General features: G+C 43.2%; 1 protein-coding gene across 4 annotated transcripts in view; it reads right to left on the bottom strand.

Moving 5' to 3' along the window:
- The window catches only part of parp14rs3 (poly(ADP-ribose) polymerase family member 14-related sequence 3), a 28495-nt gene that overhangs the window by 2610 nt on the left and 5549 nt on the right, over positions 1-20336 (bottom strand). For 2 of the 4 annotated variants that reach the window (XM_056289338.1, XM_056289341.1), the window contains exons 7-25: positions 17221-19289; positions 16976-17078; positions 16770-16871; positions 16552-16614; positions 15689-15865; positions 12352-12533; positions 12094-12142; positions 11882-11983; positions 11486-11548; positions 10867-11043; positions 10192-10364; positions 9816-9891; positions 9478-9597; positions 5705-5767; positions 5154-5330; positions 4093-4275; positions 3222-3881; positions 2923-3086; positions 2226-2400 (exon numbers count right to left, since the gene is read on the bottom strand). In XM_056289338.1, the coding sequence (XP_056145313.1) occupies positions 2226-2400; positions 2923-3086; positions 3222-3881; positions 4093-4275; positions 5154-5330; positions 5705-5767; positions 9478-9597; positions 9816-9891; positions 10192-10364; positions 10867-11043; positions 11486-11548; positions 11882-11983; positions 12094-12142; positions 12352-12533; positions 15689-15865; positions 16552-16614; positions 16770-16871; positions 16976-17078; positions 17221-19289 (4878 nt within the window). The remainder of the gene's footprint in view (positions 1-2225; positions 2401-2922; positions 3087-3221; positions 3882-4092; positions 4276-5153; positions 5331-5704; positions 5768-9477; positions 9598-9815; positions 9892-10191; positions 10365-10866; positions 11044-11485; positions 11549-11881; positions 11984-12093; positions 12143-12351; positions 12534-15688; positions 15866-16551; positions 16615-16769; positions 16872-16975; positions 17079-17220; positions 19290-20336) is intronic. The other 2 variants (XM_056289340.1, XM_056289339.1) reach the window with 2 other exon arrangements.

Raw genomic sequence — 20336 nt, 5'->3', positions numbered from 1 at the left:
CTGCGGATGTCTCTCGTTGTCCTAAGACCCACTCTGTATTGACAGCTGAATTCACAAAGGATAGACTGGGCTGCTGCTGCTGATGGTACCAGGACCCGCGCATCACGTGCAACTACTGTCTGCCCCGTCTCGAGGTCCGATTCACAAAAGACATTGCACCACTGATATTACAGCCCAAACGTGCCCGCAAGAATTTGCAGCCGAGTGCAAAGTGCCCTTGTTTTGCGTCTGATTGCAATTCTCCATGTGGCAAAGTTTAAATGGAACAGAATAGAAATCTCTTTATTAGTCATTTTGTACATACATACTGTAACCGGTTATTTTCTTGCCCGGTGCGGGATTCGAGACGGGGTATACTGCACCACAAGGCGACATCACTAACCGCTCGGCTAAAGGGTCAGACCCATTAGCTAGGGATTAACATGTCTTATTAGTAGTTTACAATTCTAATTGCGTGTGGCTATTAGCGCTGTTGTTTGTGAATCGGACCTTTTGTTTTTTTGTTTTTTTTTGCTGTGAGCTCATTTGCATAGAAAGGGGCACATTCTGTGCCAAATGTATCCATATTACCTAATGCAGGGATGGTTAATCAGGTGCCTCGGAGAGCCATGTGTGCGCAGGTTTTCCTTCCAGCCGGACTCCACAGCAGGTGATTTCACTGATTAGCAACCCTTCAACCAAAGAGGAAGAATGTATCAGTGAAGTCACCTGGTGTGGAGTCCGGCTGGAACGAAAACCTGCGTACACGTGGCTCTCCGTGGCACATGGTTAGCCACCTGCGACCTGATGTAAATAGGTGCAAATAGTACCGGAGCATCGAGATGCTGTTTGCTTGGCAATGCAGTTAGGGGCGCATTTCAACCTTTGCGGGTGCTTTGAGAACTACACGGTTTCTTTTTGTCTTGTTTGTGCAGGTTTAAGCCGCGCGATCCTTTCACGAATTCGCCACCGAGTGTTTTGTCAGGGTGATTGTTATTTGGGGTGCTTTAACCACGCGCTCTCCGTCGTGCCTCTCGGCCGACCAATCAATCTGTAACTTCAGTGACGGTGTTGGTCACCTGATCCAGCGGGCCAATCGTGTCAAACATGATCACTCAGTCATGCTAACGTGGTCGCTCAGTCAGGCAAGGTCGTTGTAGGGCTGGCCTGCTGGCCTGGTCCAGTCAAATAAGTTAAAAAGAAAAAAAGCCCAAGCAAAAATGTGTTCAGAGACATGGTGCTAGTACATTAAAATGGGTTCAAGCATTGTCTTGGTTTTCACCACTTACAGGGTATTAATGAGGTGCTGTTTAACATTTTCTTCCCAGCACAATGATAAAGGTCCTATATTTTCCCAGTTTAAAGCAACTTAATGATTCCAAGCAAGCCCAGTTCTAAGCGGGGAGGGGTTGTTGCCTAAGCCCACCCAGATGATCAGGTAGCCCATCCTAGAAAGTTGCTCGGGGGGGGGGGTCTCATTCATCTACAGGCCTGTGGAAGTCTTATATATACACAAAAAGGCATGATACTATATGATTTGGACCAGCTCTCAACATAATCTGACATTACCTTTTCACTCATAACCATTCATGTATGCAGAATTTCCCAGGCATAAGCTAGCTGACGCTATGGCAAACTTTCTCTGGAGGGATTCTTCTTCTGAGAACTGGCTCTTCCCTCAGAGAACTGCCAGGGAAGAGGAAAACAGGAAGGCCAAAGAGGAGGTGTATGGATGTGGTGAGGGGACATGCAAGTGGCTGGTGTGACAGAGGAAGATGCAGAAGACAGAAAGAAATGGAAACGGAGGATCTGCTGTGGAGACCCCTAACGGGAGCAGCCAAAAGTAGTAGTAGTAGACAGGTGTCCAGGTGTGATGTGAAACCTGGAATCAAATCTGATTGGCTTGTTTCATCTGGTTGATCTTTTCCACATACAAGTACAGCGAAATGGGAAGTAGCGGCAACTTCATGATTTCCCAGCACATAAACATCATTTTACAGGCTGCTCAGGCAATGCCAAGAATAGGCAAACTCCATTTTCTAAAATATAGGATGTTTGCTTCATATTGCTATCAATCTGCTGACTGACCACAAATTATAACAGTGATGCAACAACTCTAACAACAGGTAACGTAAAATAGGGCCTTTTGTAAGTGCTGAAATATTGCATCCACACATAACAAAAAAACTAGCGTCAAAACAAAACAGAAAAGTAACGTTTATGTGCGTACTTGTTTATGACCCTACCATTTCTCCCACAGAAGCTCCTGTTGAAGCCGTTTGTGTTGATTCTCTGGCAGATCTCTGCAGTGGTGCCGTGGTAGAGGTTCATCTCATTCTTGTTCGTGGGATGTTTCTTATCCAGTGCTTGCTTCTTCACTGCATACATCTGCCACAGGCCTTTATTCTGAATCCTTTGGATCTGTAAATATCATAAATCTTGTTGAATCATATGATATGTTTGAGTTTTTTTATTTTGATTTTGATATACTTTATTAATCTCTGTGGGGAAACTATACTCTGCATCCTAGCTGTGTCACTAGGAGCAGTGGGCAGCCGCTGTGCAGCGCCCGGGGACCAACTCCAGTTCGTCTTGCCATGCCTCAGTCAGGGGCAGAGACTGGAGTACTAACCCTAACACGCATGTCTTTTTGATGGTGGGGTGAACCAGAGCACCCGGAGAAAACCCACCGTAGACACGGGGAGAACGTGCAAAGTTCACACAGAGGACGACCTGGGATGACTCCCAAGGTTGGACAACCCCGGGGTTCAAACCCAGGACCTTCTTGCTGTGAGACGACAGTGCTAACCACTGGGCCACCATGCCGCATTTGTAAGTTTTAAGTTTGTTTTGGAATATTAACAGTGTTAAACTCTTAATGTAGTTTAAAGAACAGAAATTTCAAACATTTCTCTTTATCTCTATGGTAGCCGTTTTTTTTACCTTGACTACTTTAATGGTAGATTGAGTAACAAAGTTTGGAGTTCTTGACGTCTGAATGATTTTTTTCTCAACTTTCTTATATTCCTCTGAGGTTGGATCCAGGTCCACTATGTCCAATTGTTTGTTGTCCATTCTGGTCCAAGTTGGTGGGGGCCGAATTACAACTAAAAAAAATACAAACGTGAATTGTATGATTGGAAACACCATCTTACTTATCAGGGTATGTTGGGTCATGACTGTATGAAATCTACACATCAGAGCAATGTATTGTAAATTAAATTCCCTGTAATGCTCAGTACCTGTGTCAGAATTTGTTTTTAGAGTTCTGTTGATAGTTGTGATGGTTCCTTTGTGGTCTCTGCGCTGCATGGTCTTTAGGTCTACAGTGTACATCTTCCCCTGGTGTTTGTAGTTAACGCTAGCCCGTTTATCTAGCCAGGCGTGCTCCAAGTCCACACTGACACTCTTGTCCAGCTCTTGCCAGGTCTCACCTTCCCTGACCTCCCAACGCACTGTCTCCTGCAGCCGCCTCACCTCTTCCTTCCTTCTCTCCCTTTTTTCCGCCTCCTCCAGTAAGGTCTTAATCTGCACGACCATGTCCAGAACATCATCTCTCTTCCCCGAGATGGTGGCCTTGTCCCGGGTAGACAAAAGGACACACACCTGGTTCTTCTGGCTCAGCTCCACGATTGTCCGCTTCTCTGCCTCCAAGAGGAGGGGAAACTGGCTAGAGGGCAGTTCCACACTGTGGTACTCTTGGGAGATCTGGTTGTCCATCATCTTCTTCATTTGGGCCAGGTTGGTGACTGAGCACCCGAGCACCTCAGCGTGCATTGCGGGGAAGGACACTGCTTTGCAGGCACTGGCTAAACACAGGACAGGGTGTTGGATGGGAGAGACGGCGGAGGTGCTCTGCGTTGCACCCGGCATATTGGGGAATTTACACATCTTACTGGTTGCTGTAGGGGGCAGTGGAACATCCGAATCAACATCAAATACCAGTAAATGTCAAACAAAAGGAAGTTTGGTTTGGTTTAAAATTGTAATGGTGTGCTGAATTTAATCGTGGCTCTCTGATTTTGTATCAAAGCCTACACTAAGGAGACAAAGTATTTACATGGGATTGATTGGCAGAGTGGTATAGCCTTAAGATTTATAAATCATACTGACCAGCTGGCTTAGGAGTCGGTTTCTTCATTTTTTTCAGCACTTCCTGGAAACTCTTCATCATCTCCGGTTGGAATATGACAAGGTGAATAGCTGTAAGTGATGGTGTTTTGGTCATTGTTAAGAAATGTTCAATTGCAGTGACCATTGCATTTCCAACCTCCGGTGTCTTCAGGTTTCCAGCACCTGTAAAAGGGAGCAAAATGATTGACCTGAAAAAACAACTCCTCCATCTCATGACTTGGTTTGCATGTATGAGTTGATATCCATAATGCACAGGTGTTCTATGCTACAGGCCCATGTCGCCATGAATTTTCCATAGACATTTTTGGGAGCATACGTAAGGTCTATATTTGTGCACACAGATACAATAAAGAAAAATGTCAGTGACAAACGTCACAATTGACTCCAGAAAAATAACCACCTCAGTCATTGTGGGCTGATATTGGTCACTTCCATTTATTGATTGAATACTTCCAGGCTGGCCATTAAACTGACTAACCTAGGTCTAAACATCTGTATGTGCACCTGGATCCTGGATTTTCCTACCACCAGACCTCAGGTGGTCAAGGTAGGCGGACACAACTCCAGCCCTCTCATCCTCAGCACTGGGGTCCCCCAGTACTGAGGATGTAATCCTTGTACACATATGACAGCGTGACCAAACACAGCTCCAGTGCCATCATAAAGTTTGCTAGCGACAGTTGTGATGGGCCGGATCGCTAACGATGAGGAAGCGGCCTATCTGGAGGAGGTGGCAAGGCTGTCGCAGTGGTACCAGGCCAACCACCTCTCCCTGAATGTTGGAAAAACTAAAGAGCTTATCGTGGACTATTCCAGGAAGTGTCAGATGTCTGATGATTGAGGTAAGTTTCCCCCACTCAATGTAAAGTGCTTTGGGTGTCTACATAAAGCGCTATATAAATGTAATCCATTATTATCATTATACGTACTTGGATGTATACGTGACAAATAAAAATCCCTTCTCTCTTGAATCATGCAACCCACTCCTCATTTTAACCCATACAGTCATTGGATGAGTGATGCTGGAACGCTTAGCCTACCTGTGCCCAGTGCCGGGAAAGAGACAGACTGGAGTTTGTGGTCCTCGCACATCTTTAGGACTTTGAGCATAGAGTTGGTGATGGCCTTCTCCTCAGTCGGGCCCACCATGTGAATGATGTGCCTTGTTGTGAGGTTGCCAGGTTTGGTGATGACGACGCCATCTTTGGGTTGAGTTCCTTAGTATCAGGAAAAAAAAACTTCTATCGATAACTTCTAAACTTGCATGGTAATTAAATCCAGTTAGATTTAGTGTGCAGTTTAACCATTCCAAACTGACTCAGAATGCTGTTTGAAATGTCACTCCTAAACAATCCTCTTCACCATTTCAGAAATCTGACATCAATTCCAGAAGAACTCATGAAATTTATCAAAGGAGATCTATTAAATACTATTAGACTTTTTTTTTTGCTATTGCGAAAGCTGATGCATTTCAAAGTATCTAATCATCTAAACTTTATGAGATGCTGAGAGTCGACCACAATATCACATTGTTTTATTATTCAAAAAGGATGGCTTTTTGGGGAGGAACTCCTCATTTAAGCTCTCATACCGAGAATTTCGCACTCATCAACCACTGTGTGTCCAGCTGCTTTTAGGATGGCTCCTGACACACCTGAAAGGAGAAATAAAGCATGTCGTCAAATGTTTCAGCTCTCCTAGCATTCATTCATTGATTTTCTGGATATATTTTAGAGTGTATGTCACTAGATGGATATCTTATTGCCATTACAGTATCTACAGCTGATATATTAGTAATAACTAAAGATCAGAAGGAGTCTGCGCAAAATGGTGCAGTTTTACAATCAACAAAACTCTCACTTTAAGAATATTATTTGTGCAATATCTCTTTTCTACAGAAATGTTTTTCAAACTTTATTGGAATTTTGCATTTTACAAATCACAGAATCAACACGTGAAATAAATTCGGTATTATCCCCATCCATCCCCTGTTCCCTAGCATGTCTCCACCCCCCCCCCCAACGTCCTCTGAAATGACATCAAGTACAAATAAATATATGACAGACATACAACGATCTCATTTACATAAACACACGACGAGGGAAAATAATTACACCCATTTTTATCTTTTTAAATTGATTCTTAATTAGACTACTACAGTTCTCCTCCAAGTCAAGTCAAAGTCAAGTCAAGTCAATTTTATTTGTATAGCCCGGTATCACAAATTAAAAATTTGCCTCAAGGAGCTTTACAGCAACTCAATTTTAGTTGTATCGCCCAATATCTCCAACCAAGAAAGAATTAGGTCATGAACAATCCCAGTCTCTTATTTGGGTTAGGTTGTCATAGTAGGTAAGAAAAGGCCTCCAGACTCCTTCAAATTTATTTGCATTCCCCTTCAATGTAAATTTGGTTTTTTTCAAGCTTAAGGTAAAAGTTAATCTCTTTAAACCATCTTATATGGGATGGTGGTACCGCTCCCTTCCAATTGAGGATGAGACGTCACGCTAACAGAGTAGTAAAGGCGACCACATTGCACATTTCAGTCGACCACACTGCATCCTCTGGCCTCAATCCAAACAGGACAATAATAGGCTGGGGTACAACTGTCATATTAATATGTTACTAAGGGATTCAAAGACCTTCTCCTGAAAGGTGTGAGGGCTTGAGCATGGCCAAAACATGTGCAACCAGTTTGCAGTGGTAGTCGTACATCGATCACAGGTGGGATCAATGTTTGGGTATATCCTTGCCAATTTCTCCTTAGTGAGATGAAGTCGATGAACTATCTTGAATTGTATTAGACTGTGTCTAGCACAAGGAGTTAGGGTGTACTAGGTCGAGAATTGAAGTCCACTGGTCCTCTGCAAAAGACAGGCCTAGGGTCTTGTTCCCAAATTGTCCTTAGGTTGTTTAAAGATTGTGGGTTAATAGTGTTAATTACACCATATGCCCAGAGATGGCAATTTTGAGACTAGTATTAAATCCTAAAAGAGCATCTAAGGGGGTACTTGGGGGTTGCTCTGGGAAAGGGTGGTAGCCTTTTTGTGAGTTCGAGGTGGCGTCGGGTCTAGTTCTGGATGGTCCGCTGTATTTATATTTGCGCAGATCTGTCGCCATCGACCTAGATGCACGCTGTTGTCTGACTTTCGAAATACTTTCGGGTCAGATTTCAGAACGTTTAGCCGCTCTGGTGGCCGAGCGGAATAAACCGCCGTTCTTGCAGTCCGCTCGTCATGTGGCTGGGAGGTTCGTATCCCAGACTCGCCGTAACCGGTCGCGGCCAGAGCGTCCACGGGGTAAGGCGTTCATTAGGCCACCCTTACCCGATGGATAGTGGGTGTAGATCGGTGTAGTGTTCGGGGACTCGTCGTTCTCCAGCGACCCCTCTGACCCACCCGGGCGCCCGCAGCCAAGCAACTGTAAACATTCTCCCTACGCCTCCTTAGCGGCTTGAAGGTGATGCAATCCATGCGAGGCTTCAGCGTGTAAAGCAGCGAGAGCAGCCGACACGAGTTCGAAGGAAGCTGGTGTTACGCCTATCTCCTTCCTGTGGAAACGTGAGTCAGGGGAGTTATTCGACAAGAGTTCCGGCCGTATGCCATTGGGTTAATCGGGTGGGTTAAGGGGAAAAACTAGAAATAAATTTAGAGGAAAAAAAAAGATTTCAGAACGTTTTATAATGGAAAGCGCTTATCAATTTTAAATAAGACAGAGGTTCGTCGAGAGCTCAGTCCAAACACGTCCTACTGCATTGCTAGCTCAGCAGCCCCCCCCCCCCCGAGATTAAGCGGTTTATAAACAGAGATCGCAGTGGGCGGGCCGTGCTGCAGGTGTGCAGCAAGAGTCGGGTGTGGGCAGGTGACGGCTACATGGCCGAAGACCTCACCTGCCTGCTGGGCTACTACTAGTCCACACTGCGGTAAGTCCCTCATACTCAGGTTGGTTAACGTCAACACCTGTCCCTTATTCTGGCGGAAAACTTGACTTTGGTATTGGAAAAAATTTAGACTGTCTGCAATAGTGCTGCTTATGCCAATGGTTGTGAAAGATGAATATATTATTGTAACCGGTTATTTTCTTGCCCGGTGCGGGATTCGATACGGAGTGTACTACACCACAAGGTGACATCACTAACCGCTCGGCTAAAGGGTCAGACCTGTTAGCTTGGGGCTAACGTGTTTTATTAGTAGTTTACATTATTATATTAAAAAAGCTTCAAAATATGGCCCTGTGATGGCCTGGCGGCCTGTCCAGGGTGTCTCCCCACCTGCCGCTCAGTGACTGCTGGGATAGGCTCCAGCATCCCCGCGACCCTGAGATCAGGATAAATGGTTTGGATAATGGATGGATGGACAACCTACATGGACGGATTAATGCACGGGCCGACGGGCCCCGGGCCCCAGGAACCCGCCCTTCTGGGGGCCCCCAAGATTAGCGAAATTACATCCTCTGAAATCCGCCCAATGATTACCCCTTCTATAAATAATAATTACAAGAGGTAATGTCGATTACCAGGATTTATATAAGACATGATTTCACTAGAATTCTCAATCATGGTGGCAAAATATTTTTTTCCAATTGTATGCCAAAAATATTCCTATATTATTTCAAATATGGATTCATTCGCACCAGTGTAAAATTAGATGTTATAGGCTACACATACAAACAAAAACGAAAATCATTAAAAAATTAAAATAAATTGCATCATGGGCCAATAGATTTGCTCTTGACTATCATGATTCACGTTCAAGTACGTAGCTACGTCATTGTAGGCTATACAAAAAACAAAATGGAGAAGAGGCGTTATGCTAGTGGGTTCCTTGAAAGAAAAACAAAACAGGAAAAAGTTGAAAACAGGCGTCCGAGTTGCAAAAGATCCCAAAATTGGCTAGTTTTTTTTTTTTAAAGAAAGAAACTCAAACTCCGGATAAGGATGAACAAGAAGCGCTACTACCTCCAAACGTTAGCAACTGTGATGAAGCTAGTGTAAACTACTAATAAGACACGTTAGCCCCTAGCTAACGGGTCTGACCCTTTAGCCGAGCGGTTAGTGATGTCGCCTTCTGGTGCAGTACACCACGTATCGAATCCCACACCGGGCAAGAAAATAACCGGTTACAATAATATCACATGCGTTGCGTTGTTTCCGGTGATTACTGTAAGTCACATGACTAATCAAAACTGCTTGGTGAAATTGCATTCAGACTCTCTGGTGTTGTTATAGGGGGGCCTCGTGAATTATTGTGCCCCGGGCCCCAGATTGGTTTAATCTGTCCCTGACAACCTAGTGTTACCATACCTTCAAAAATAAGTAAACGTTATGATATTTTTGACCATAGTAAGTCAAAAGGCGTTGCCCACCTGAACGTCGATTGAGGCTGGTGTTGGTGCTGCTGACAACCGCATCCGTTTTTTCTTTGGTGATGTCACCACAAATCACCCTGACTCTCAGTGGTCCTACCAGGGCCTCACTTGGGTTTGCTGGAATGACAGAGAGAGAAGATATATTCCTTGTCTTTCCGGCTCAATTCATTTTTTTCACATGTATTTTAGGTTTGCGGGGGGCTGGAAGGTATCCCAGGGACACTTTGGGTTAGGAGCCAGAGAGAAACATGGAACAGGCACCCCATCAATCCATCACAGGGCCCAGCGAGAATGCTCAAAAAATAACTGATTTTGTTTTAAACAGAAGAACTGACGTGTCTGACCCCAGGTGTCATCGTATTCCTCTGAGGATGTGGACTCATCACTATCTTCATCCGTATCGTTCGGCATCTGGGTTCAACAGTATGAGAAAGTCAAACACAGTTGTAAATGTAATAGTTTCTGAAGCTTGCGCGGGGATGACATGATGTCTGAAGACTCTTGCCCAGACAGATCATCAAGGATTCTTCTAATCCACATTACATTTATGCTGCCTGTGTTGCCATTTTGCTGCTTGCCACCACTTTTGTTGATGACGCTTGAACTTCATCTCTCACTATTCTGCCTGTCAGTGTTTTGTACATTGCTCTGGACAAAATCTTTTGCTGAATGTGCCACATGGGAAAATGTAAACAACGTAAGTGAACACACTTCCTCATTTGAGTTCCACTGCTTGAGGCCTTGCAGATATTCCTGTAGGTTTTTGTCATAATTAATGACGATGTAGATAAGTCTTAGGACACTGGAGGCCCGCTTTGATAGATGGTATTTGATGCCCTGCAGTATGCCGCCAATAGACTCTGAGCTGGACAGACCCCCACCACCTGTATTAGGAAAGTAGAGGGGAGAGAAGTTACACATAGAATGGGAAAGTAAATGAAAATATTTTTCAATGTGAAATGTTGTAGGAAATTTCCAACAGCCGATTTTTTCATCCATTTAATTCTCATATTTCATTATCATTTCAGTTTATTTCAAGCTGTATTTTCAGTTTTCATATAGCTATTAATCTTCATAAATGTTTTTATTTTGTGTATAGCTACACGCCTTTAACGATCGGCTTTGGAGAAGTTGTATTTCCCTTGTATCGAGAGGAGTTGCTAATAATCCCCATAGACATTCAGCCATAGAGCTAAGCTAGGCTAAACTCACCATTCAATGGACCTTCAAACTTCACACACAGACAGAAAAAAAGGTATTCATGAGTTTGTCTGACCCTATGTAAGTAGGACACATAGGAGAGATCTCGGAAACCAAACTACCCTTTTAACTACAGTTACAACCAAGCAGAGAAATAAAAGGATCGTTGAAGTGCTGTTCCCCCACCAGCTCCAATTGCGGGGAAAGACACGGTGGTGATGTTTTTCTCCTCACAGCGTTCCAGCACTTTCATGACTCGAACAGTGGCCTTGGCTACAGAGTGAGGCCCACGTATATGGATGATGAAGTCACACTGTAGGGCTCCAGCACTGGTCACTGCAGCGTCATTGCCTTTCAGGGGCCCTTAAAGTTAACCAAAGGATGAGGACCAAATCAAATCAAATTCGTACCAAGTGCTTTCGACGCAGAAACCCGGCAAGACTCTTTGTGCAGACACTGACAATTAAAAGCAAAAAAAAACCCCAACAATAACCAATAATTGGGGGATTCTGTGTATGTTAAGTTTAAAAATCATTCAGTTATTTCCATGCATAATTCAAAAAAGAGATACGCTTTGCAGGACAGATACAGCAGAGCAACAGAATATATGAACAACCCCATTCAGACAAAACAGCATAGCAATGTAGCAAAGAGGTGTGTGCGAGTGAATGAGTGTACGTGCATGTATGTGTCACCCACTCATTTTGACGTGCAAAGAATTTTTATACAGTGAATAAAAGGTTTGCCTGCCAATCATTCAGAGCAAGTGACTCTTCTATGCACAGCTAATGTGCAGCCAACTTACAGATTTTTTGGCACTCTTGCTGAACTGTGCTTCCTGCTTCTCTTAAAATGGCAGCAGAGACACCTTGAGGGAAAAAGTCAAGTGTTACTATCAGACAGGTAAATTTGCACATACTAGGAATTGGACTCAGTAGGATGCTCAGAAAAACACTAAGGACAAAACAGGACATTCCAATGTTGATTAATTATTCAAGAAATCGAAGACTACAGTATCTAAAATTGGCACGAGAGTGAAGGAATTTGAAGAACGATAGGGACAGAGCTACAAAACCTCTGGATAAAGTCAGAATATAGTTTGATATCAGATTTAGATAATAGGCTAAAGAGCAAGCCTACCAGGACTAACAAGCACCCACTTAAGTAAAAAACTGTTAAGTGAAGGGAATGATGCACCAACCTCGTGAATGGATGTCAGCAGTAGTGGTATTTACAATGCATTTGACACTTTCCTTAGTTATGTCTCCTTTCCTCACTTCAACCCATACACCGTGGATCCTCACTAAAGAAGAACGATGATGTGGAAGAAACAGGATTAATTTCACTACAGTGCATTTTGCCAACAAAATGGTGACGACGGTCTGCTTTAGGAAACTTAATAATAGATCAAACCTTGTTTTGGGTGAGGACTGGGGTGGGTGCCTGCTGATGCGGCTGTCGCCTAGACCAAATAAACAAACATTGCATAGGTGTTCCACAAAAAGGAAAATAAAGCAGAAACCACTAATAAAAATGACATCAATTTATAAAAGAAAATCAAATTAGTACATTCCCATAATAGACAGTTTAATGTTTTTCCATACATTTTTTCATGGGAAATCCATTAAATCCATTTAAGGGATCATTATAAAATCATGAATTTTCTTTGACCTGGCTTTTTTTCTTTGGCCTGTTAATTTTGTTGAAATAATCCTTCATGGAGGCTAAAACCTGGTCTTCAAAGGCCACTAAGAAGAGCCTTTTAAGACAAGAGGAAGCCGTCTGTGATAAATGGTTTTTCAGACCCTTCAGAATGGCCTTGGTTGAGTTCTTCAGGTCAATGCCACCTTTTCCTGTGGGGGCAGCACAACAGAGATCGATATCAAAAAACGAAGTGTGTAGTACTATATTAGTATTGTATTAGTATCAGATAAACCTTGCACTAGGGGAGAAGCAGGTGGGGGTGGAATGAAGATGTCTGTTGATCAAAAAGATTTCTAAATCAGTTGAGGTATTAATGCTTGCTGGTCCTGTTATTCTGTCTTTATATCCATCAATCTAACAATACTTTATAATTATAGTTTCATTTAGCAGACGCTTTTATGCAAAGCGATCCATATTTGAGAGCTGATACAACACAAGCGAGGGTCTAGGCAGGCGAGAACAACAGGAGTAAGCGCCATAACGCTAACATCGAGTCTGATAGGATGTAGGTGCCAACAGGCAGTGCACAGAGGCAATGAATAGAATGCATAGAAGATTTTTTTCTTCTTCAGCCCATCGAGAGTTGAGGTGTTCACAAAAGAGCCGGGTCTTTAGTCTTTTCTTAAATATTAAGAGGGACTCTGCCAATCGAACAGAGTTTGGTAACTTGTTCCACCACCGTGGAACTACAGAAGAAAAGAGTCTAGCTAGCGACTTAGGACCCTGTTGTGGTGGCAGTACCAGGCGCCTTTCATTGGCAGAGCGTAGTGACCAGGAGGGATCATAGACCTGAATGAAGGAGTTCAGGTAGGTGGGAGCTGTTTTAGTTGCTGTTTTGTAAGCCAGTGTCAGGGTTTTGAATTTGATGTGGGCAGCAACAGGGAGCCAGTGGAGGGATATGAACAGCGGGGTGATATGTGCTCTTCTGAGCTGGTTGAAAACCAGATGTGCTGCTGCGTTCTCGATTATCTGCAGTGGTTTGAATGTACATGTGGGGAGGCTTGCCAGTAAGGAGGTGCAATAGTAAATGCGAGATATAGAGTCAGTGTGGGGAGGTGTGTCGAGGGTGTCTGGCTGGGAGAGCTTGGTCTGCTTTGTTCGGTGGGCCCGGGGACCACGGCCCCTGCCTGGAGCTGCGCCTGAGGAGGAAACGCTGAGGGCGGTCTGACAGGACGCGGAAGCGGGACGGGCTAAGCTAACTGCTACCCCATGCAGACTGGCGGTTCCAACATTCATCCTGGCTGGCGTTCGTTCCCTTGGACAGTGATTTTTTGTTTAGTTTTGATATGTGTGTTAGTGTGCTCTTGTAGTTTTTGGATGTATTTTTGTCTTTGTGTTGCGTGGGCTGGGAGAAACGGCATTTCATTCCATTTCATGTACGCAGGTGCATGAAGTGAAATGACAAATAAAGTGTTCCTGATTCCTGATATTATAAGAGCATATACCAGGAGTTGTGCTGCATGCTCAGACAGGTAGGGTCTGAGCTTCCTGATGCTGTATAGGGCAAATCGAGATGACCGAGCAATTGAGGCCACGGGAACATTAAAGGTTAGTTGGTCATCATTACTAAGCTCACTTCCACTCTCCCCTCCAGTACCCTCACTGCTTGTCTCCATGATATATAGATATGGATGACTAACAATTATCTGAAATTCACCAGTTGTAAAACTGAGCTACTCCTCATTGGCACTAAATCTACGAATATTTGCTCACTCCCCATTGTTGGAAGCACCATACCTGCCGCTGCACAGAGCCTTGGTGTTATCGTAGATATAATAGTACCCTTTCCTTTTCCAGTCATATAAACAACGTCTCCCCGATTGCCTTTTTCCATCTGTGAAACATCTCCAGACTACACCCTGTTTTAAGTCTTAGTCAATGCTTTTGTCACATCACGCATTGACTGCAATGCAATCCTGGCAGGCGTCCCCAACAAACTTATTCACAGACTGCAACTCACCCAGAATTCTGCAGCATGGATTAATTACATGTTCAGATTCCACTGACCATGTCTCTCCTCTGTTGGTGTTGGTTCAATTACACTGGCTTCCTGTGTCACAGCAGATTAATTTTAAAATTTTATTAACAACATTCAAAGCTCTTCATAATCTATCCCCCGCTTATCTCACAGACCTTTTTCCAGATTTATAATCATTCTCGCTCCCTACGGTCTTCACCAGCAGGTCTATTGGCACTACCAGCCATCAACCTCAGCACAATGGGCTTTCTCCTATGCTGCACCCAAACTCTGGGGCTCCACTCCCCTTCATATCCACTTACTGGACTCCATTACAGAATTCAAAACTGCTCTTAAAACCCACCTTTTTAAACTAGCATACTCACTTTAACAGCATTATCAGCATCAAATTCATCTTTTTTTTAAAACTCCTGCTGATGTATGCTCTATTGCTTATTGTGTTTTTTTTATTGATTGCCCTGTTTTTTACTGCTTTGTTTTATTGTATTTGATGTAAGGTCACCTTGAGTGTCATGAAAGGTGCCTTTAGATAAAATGTTCATTATTATTATTATTATACAAATTTCCTTTAACTTGATGCCATAATACAACATAATAACCGGGCCCATTCCTTGGGCCTAGGGTTAGAATGAGGTAGAAGTCTATTTGATGGCTAGTGCCTTTCTTAGGATGAGATGTTCCAAGCAGTGCGATCTTCTGTAGTTATTATTATTATTATTATTATCAATCATGACACCCAAGTTTCGGGCAGACTTTGTGAGCATGAGCTGGGTTGATTCGAACTGGATACTGATCTCTTGTTGTAAAGCTGGTTTGACAGGGATAACAACCAGCTTGATCTTAGTGAGGTTGAGTTGAAGGTGACATTCTTTCATCCATGCCAATATATCGGCCAGGCATGAAGAGATCCAAGCCAGGACTGTGTGGTCTTCCAGCGGGAACAATGATGATTGCACCAAGTGAGGTGGCGTTTATTGAGAAGGAAGGGGACCAAGCACTGACCCTCGAGGAACCCCTGTTTGATAAGCCATGTTGTTTGGACACTTATCCCCTCCAAGATACTCTGAAATAGCTCCATGAGAGAAAGGACAGGAAGGCGGTTCCTGAGATACCAAGCTCAGAGAGTGTGGAGAGGAGGATTCGGTGGTTAACCGTGTCAAAGGCAGCTGATAGATCTAGCAGCAATAGAGCTGAGGACTGGCCAGCAACTGTAGCTGAACGCAGTGGTTCCGTTACCGACGGGAGTGCAGTCTCTGTAGAGTGCCCCCGCTTAAAGCCAGACTGACAGGTTATTCTGAGAAAGCAATTACCTGTACTGTACTTTACCTGTGCCAATTGTAGGAATAGCTATCGTGGTAGCCATTTTACTCTCACACAGCTGAAGGACTTTCTCTATGGAAGTAGCAATATCAGCAGCGTTTTTAGGTCCAACCATGTGAGCAATGTGTTTACAGGCCAGCCGGCCACCACCTGTGAGCACAACACCATCAGCCCTCTGGGTTCCTGAGCAAACACAATGTTAGAGATGTGTCAACACAGAGTGTTTATTTATTAGAATATGCTAATGTATTATTCCACCGTGTAAATGTTACACATATATTCTTAGTTTCATTTGCAAAAATGTATTAACTATTTTGATACTTGGATTTCTTGTATAATGTCCTATGTCAGTAAATCTATGTGATTGATTGATAAGTCATTGCACTTTAATTAATTAATTTTAATTTTACTTAATTCATCATTAAAGTGGCAGTAAGCGATCCTGGGTGGAAGTTAGCAAGAGCTGGATATATTTTGAAAATATGTTTCAAAAGAATCCGCCCCCTCACTTCTGCCTAAGAGACTCTTGAACATGAAAACTAACTGACAGCAAGTAGAGACCAATGGAGACGTCGGCTTGCAAAGAACTCTTCTGATTGGCTGATAAGGAGCAGGTACAGAGAAAATGTTCTTTCGCCATTTACAGCAACTATGGAGGCCACAGAGACTGGATTCCTTTCTTAGTGCATCTACTAAAATGATATCATAGGGATGTAGAAAGAGTTTGACCAAATGTAAAAAGTGTTCTAAATTAAAATCGCTGATAGCCACTTCGATGATTTAAAAAAAAAAGAAGAAAAAAAAGAAGGAATTATACAACTGATTTCTGAAGGGGTAAATCCTTCAATTATTGGGATTCATTTTTCTACCATGTTGCTTGCATTCTTCCTTAACAAATGCTCCTGCGGCTTCAAGGATGGCTCCAGATACACCTGCAGAAAATAATGTGAGCAGCAGTAGAGCAGTGATGTAATTTACATTGTGAATAAATTGAACTCAAATAGGATATATAGACACAAACACTGATTTAGGACCAAGAACATCGGCTATGCACATTTAGAATGTTCAGAATAACAAAGCTATGTACCGGTGTTAAGATTTAGATTCATGTTGGTTGAATTCACAATAACATCCACCGTCTCCTTAGTAATGTCTCCTTTCTTCAGAAACACAGAAACTCCTCCAATCACTGGAATAGAAAAAAAAGGAGAAAAATGAAGATGTGACTTTGGAGAAAAAAATTCATGAATCCTCCCATAGCAGTAATATTTCAGTGGTGGTTGCAGAAACTACCTTTACTACTTGATGTTGGTTTTGGTGCAAGTAATGGAGCTGAGGTGCCACGTGAGGTTTCAGTTGCTGGTGATACGCTTGGCCCAACCGTTTGCTCATAACCCTGATTAGCAAAGCAGGAGGATCCCAAATTGAGCTCAGAATATGCAAATTTAGTAATGCATGTAAATCAGAAGTGAAACCTGAGTACATTAGGCATCTGCTAAGAACCTGTTGAACTGGATTAATAAAAAAGGCCAACTTACTGATCCCTCAATAGCTGATTTGAATTCTGTTACTACAGTGGCATCAGAGTCAATCATATAAATGTTTGTCAAGGTTGTATGACCCAAAGAGACAATGTTTAGGATTCCATTAATCATGGCTTGGCAGCTCTCCTTCACAGGAAACCCAAAGGTACCGCATCCCAGTGCTGGCATGGCTATTGAAACACACTTATGGTTGGCTGCTTTCACAAGACTCTCTCGGACCACTGCTTGTAGGCAGGTTCTGTTAAGAGATGAAGAATCCTTTGTCTGAACAGGGACAATAGCGTATATCAGCTTCTTGGATTTGAGACTGCCAGGGTCAGTTAAGACTGCATTCCCTGCCACAAGACTCTGTTTCTCTTTCTGTAACTTGTTAACCACCCTCTTAATTTCTGGCCCACCAAACTGTAGGAACTGTTGTGCAATGGGGTTGTCAAATGACAGGCTGCTTAGTGGGCAGACCAAAGCATCTGAGGTGTACTGGGAAATATCACCCTGACCAAGGGTCAATGTGACACCAACGGACAGTTTATAGCTGTATTGTTGATTGTTAACAGTTGTTGATTGTGATAGAGAGAGATCACAACCCAACAAATTGGCCTGGGCCATTAGGATCAGTTGATTTTTCTCCAGGATCTTTGCCTCTCCAGCTTTCAAGTAAATTAGCTTCTCTGTTATTATTTTACTTTTCTTGAGTGTCACCATATCTGTAGCCTGTTTGATTTGGTCACTGGCTGCTGTGACCTTTAGGCAGGGCAATCCTGGAGTTTTGCAGTACAACACTTTGGCACCCAAAGCCTTGAAGTCGGGGTCATCTGAGAACTTCATGCAAGACTTGATAAAGTTCACCTCCAGCACCGATTTCAATGGGATGTCTATGGTTACTGGCTTCTTGTTTTGCAAGTATTCCCTCACCTTGCTTACCACATCTGATACTACATAGGAGAATCCGCAAACGTTAATCTCATCATCTGATAATGTGATGATAACACTTTCATGGTTCTGGCTGGATTTAAGATCCTCTTTGAGTGCGTAGAAATACTGTTTCCATTGTTGACCCCTGGTGACATTGACTTGGTCTGTAGACAATTCAATTACTTGAACCTCGATGACTTCACTGAGTTTGTCCTCAGCTCTGTGGACATCAGCCTTGTCAGCGAGGATCTGAAAGGACTGCTCAACAGGAAGCAATACAGCCATGATGTTGTTTTGAGTGAAGTGGTCATTGTGGAATTTCTTCAAGTCAAGTGACTTCATGAACTTCGTCATGTGAGGGGAGAGATCAAGCTTTGAGGAAACTACATTATTTTGGACTTCTTTGAGGAGCCCTTCAACTGTGTTCACCTTATTCCTTAGGCCCTTCAGATATATGGTAAAGGTTTTCTCATCTTTGGACAGTACCACGTCATCTATTATTTTGTCGGAGACAAGATTGCAGATGAGCTCCAGTTCTTCCTTAGAGTTCAGGCAAATTTTTTTCTCTGTTGTGTCTCTCTTTATTTGGAGCTCATCACTTGCCTTTTCCACCATACTTTTTATAGTATGTAGAACTATTTTCACATCAGCTTTAAACCCAACCACCACTATTTCAGATGTGCAGCTCTCAAACGAGATAAGGGCATTGGCAGTGCTGAGCTCAAGGCAACTAGCCTCAATTTCCCTCCAAGCCTCCACCTCCGTAGGTATCCGATCCTCCATGTATCTCTCCAACTGCGCCTGAGCCTCCCTCAGAGCATATTTTTGCCAGGAATGGCCCTGCCGGAGCATCCCCAGGGACTGTTCTTCCATGGAGAAACTCAGTTCCAACTGAGGAGGGTCAGCGTCCATCTTTACGGATACCCTCGTATTGACCTTTTTGAGTGCCAACATGAATTCCTGGTTGCAAGTCTCATTGAAATTTATAAAACGTAGGAGGTCTGCACTGACAGCCATGACTGTAGTAGTTGGAATATTTGGCTGGATGGCTGTTTTTCCCGTCAAAACCATCAGTAGGTTGGAGTAGAAAAGCTGAGCAACAAGTTGCTGTCCGGTGAGAGTGTGCTTGTGATCTGCCACCCTGTACGCAACTGCAACAAGAGGTGGAGAGAAAAACACATTTTATTAAATAATATATGATACATTACAGTAAAACCTGCAGTGGGGCAAATAATGGAAATCACATAATAGCTTGGTATTAGTGCAGTTTACAGAAACAATTCCAAATTGTGTGGAAGGAAGTAAACCCCTTGATTTATATTGAAATAACCATCAATCAAGCCTACCCTTCTACTGAATGGCAGAGCTGCTCAAAACCTAAATAATGTTAACCTTCTCTATTTGTTGTGGGACAAAACAAGATTAATGAGTGACATAACAGTCCATGGCAAGGGTGTGGTTTAGGACTGGGTTGGATACAGGTAGAATTACGACTGGCTCAGCTGGGCAACGGCGATCACCTGTTCATTATTATCCTCTTTGCCTATTTATATGTGTAGTTAAAGTCAAACGCCGGGCTTCCCCAAACTTGCAGACTGGTATAATTATTGGCCACGTTCACCACGAAGTCAGTGTCCAACTCTACAATTGATCTTGTCTGCAAGAGGGCTCATTTCAACTTGAGTGTGGACTACCAGAGGGATAATCTAAAATTCATAGCAAAGAGGATATGACAATAAGTAAAGAAAGCAATGCCTAAATAGAGTGTCATGCTTAAGCGTGTTGCTGTATAAACACTGTAAATTGGAGGACCATCTCCAGGGTGTCCTGCTTTTATAGTTCCTGAGCATTTTCATAATGGTAAGTACAGCACTGTGGAAGTATATTTTCTCACCTTCATAATAATCAAGCGCTTTCCTTCAGACAGGAGGGCACCGAGTTCTGAGTACCTCTTACTTAGGTGCTTACTTAATTTGAACCTTATTGAGTTATCTGTCATTTGAGAATTACTCCCTTCAGGATTCTTCCTCTCTCACCCTGTGAGATGACCGCCCGTTCTATATGCTAACTACTCTTGTTTATGCAAAGAACACCGTTCTATGTCCCAGGCCAAACCCGATGGTATTTAATGTAAAGTAATTTACATTGTTTTCACATTGCTATGGGAACCAGTACATATATCCCGCTACCGTGAATGA

The sequence above is a fragment of the Lampris incognitus genome, chromosome 11, assembly GCF_029633865.1.
Source record: "Lampris incognitus isolate fLamInc1 chromosome 11, fLamInc1.hap2, whole genome shotgun sequence".
NCBI classification, from domain to species: domain Eukaryota; kingdom Metazoa; phylum Chordata; class Actinopteri; order Lampriformes; family Lampridae; genus Lampris; species Lampris incognitus.
Note: the sequence above shows the minus strand (reverse complement) of the source record. Positions and strands in the feature narration are given on the sequence as shown.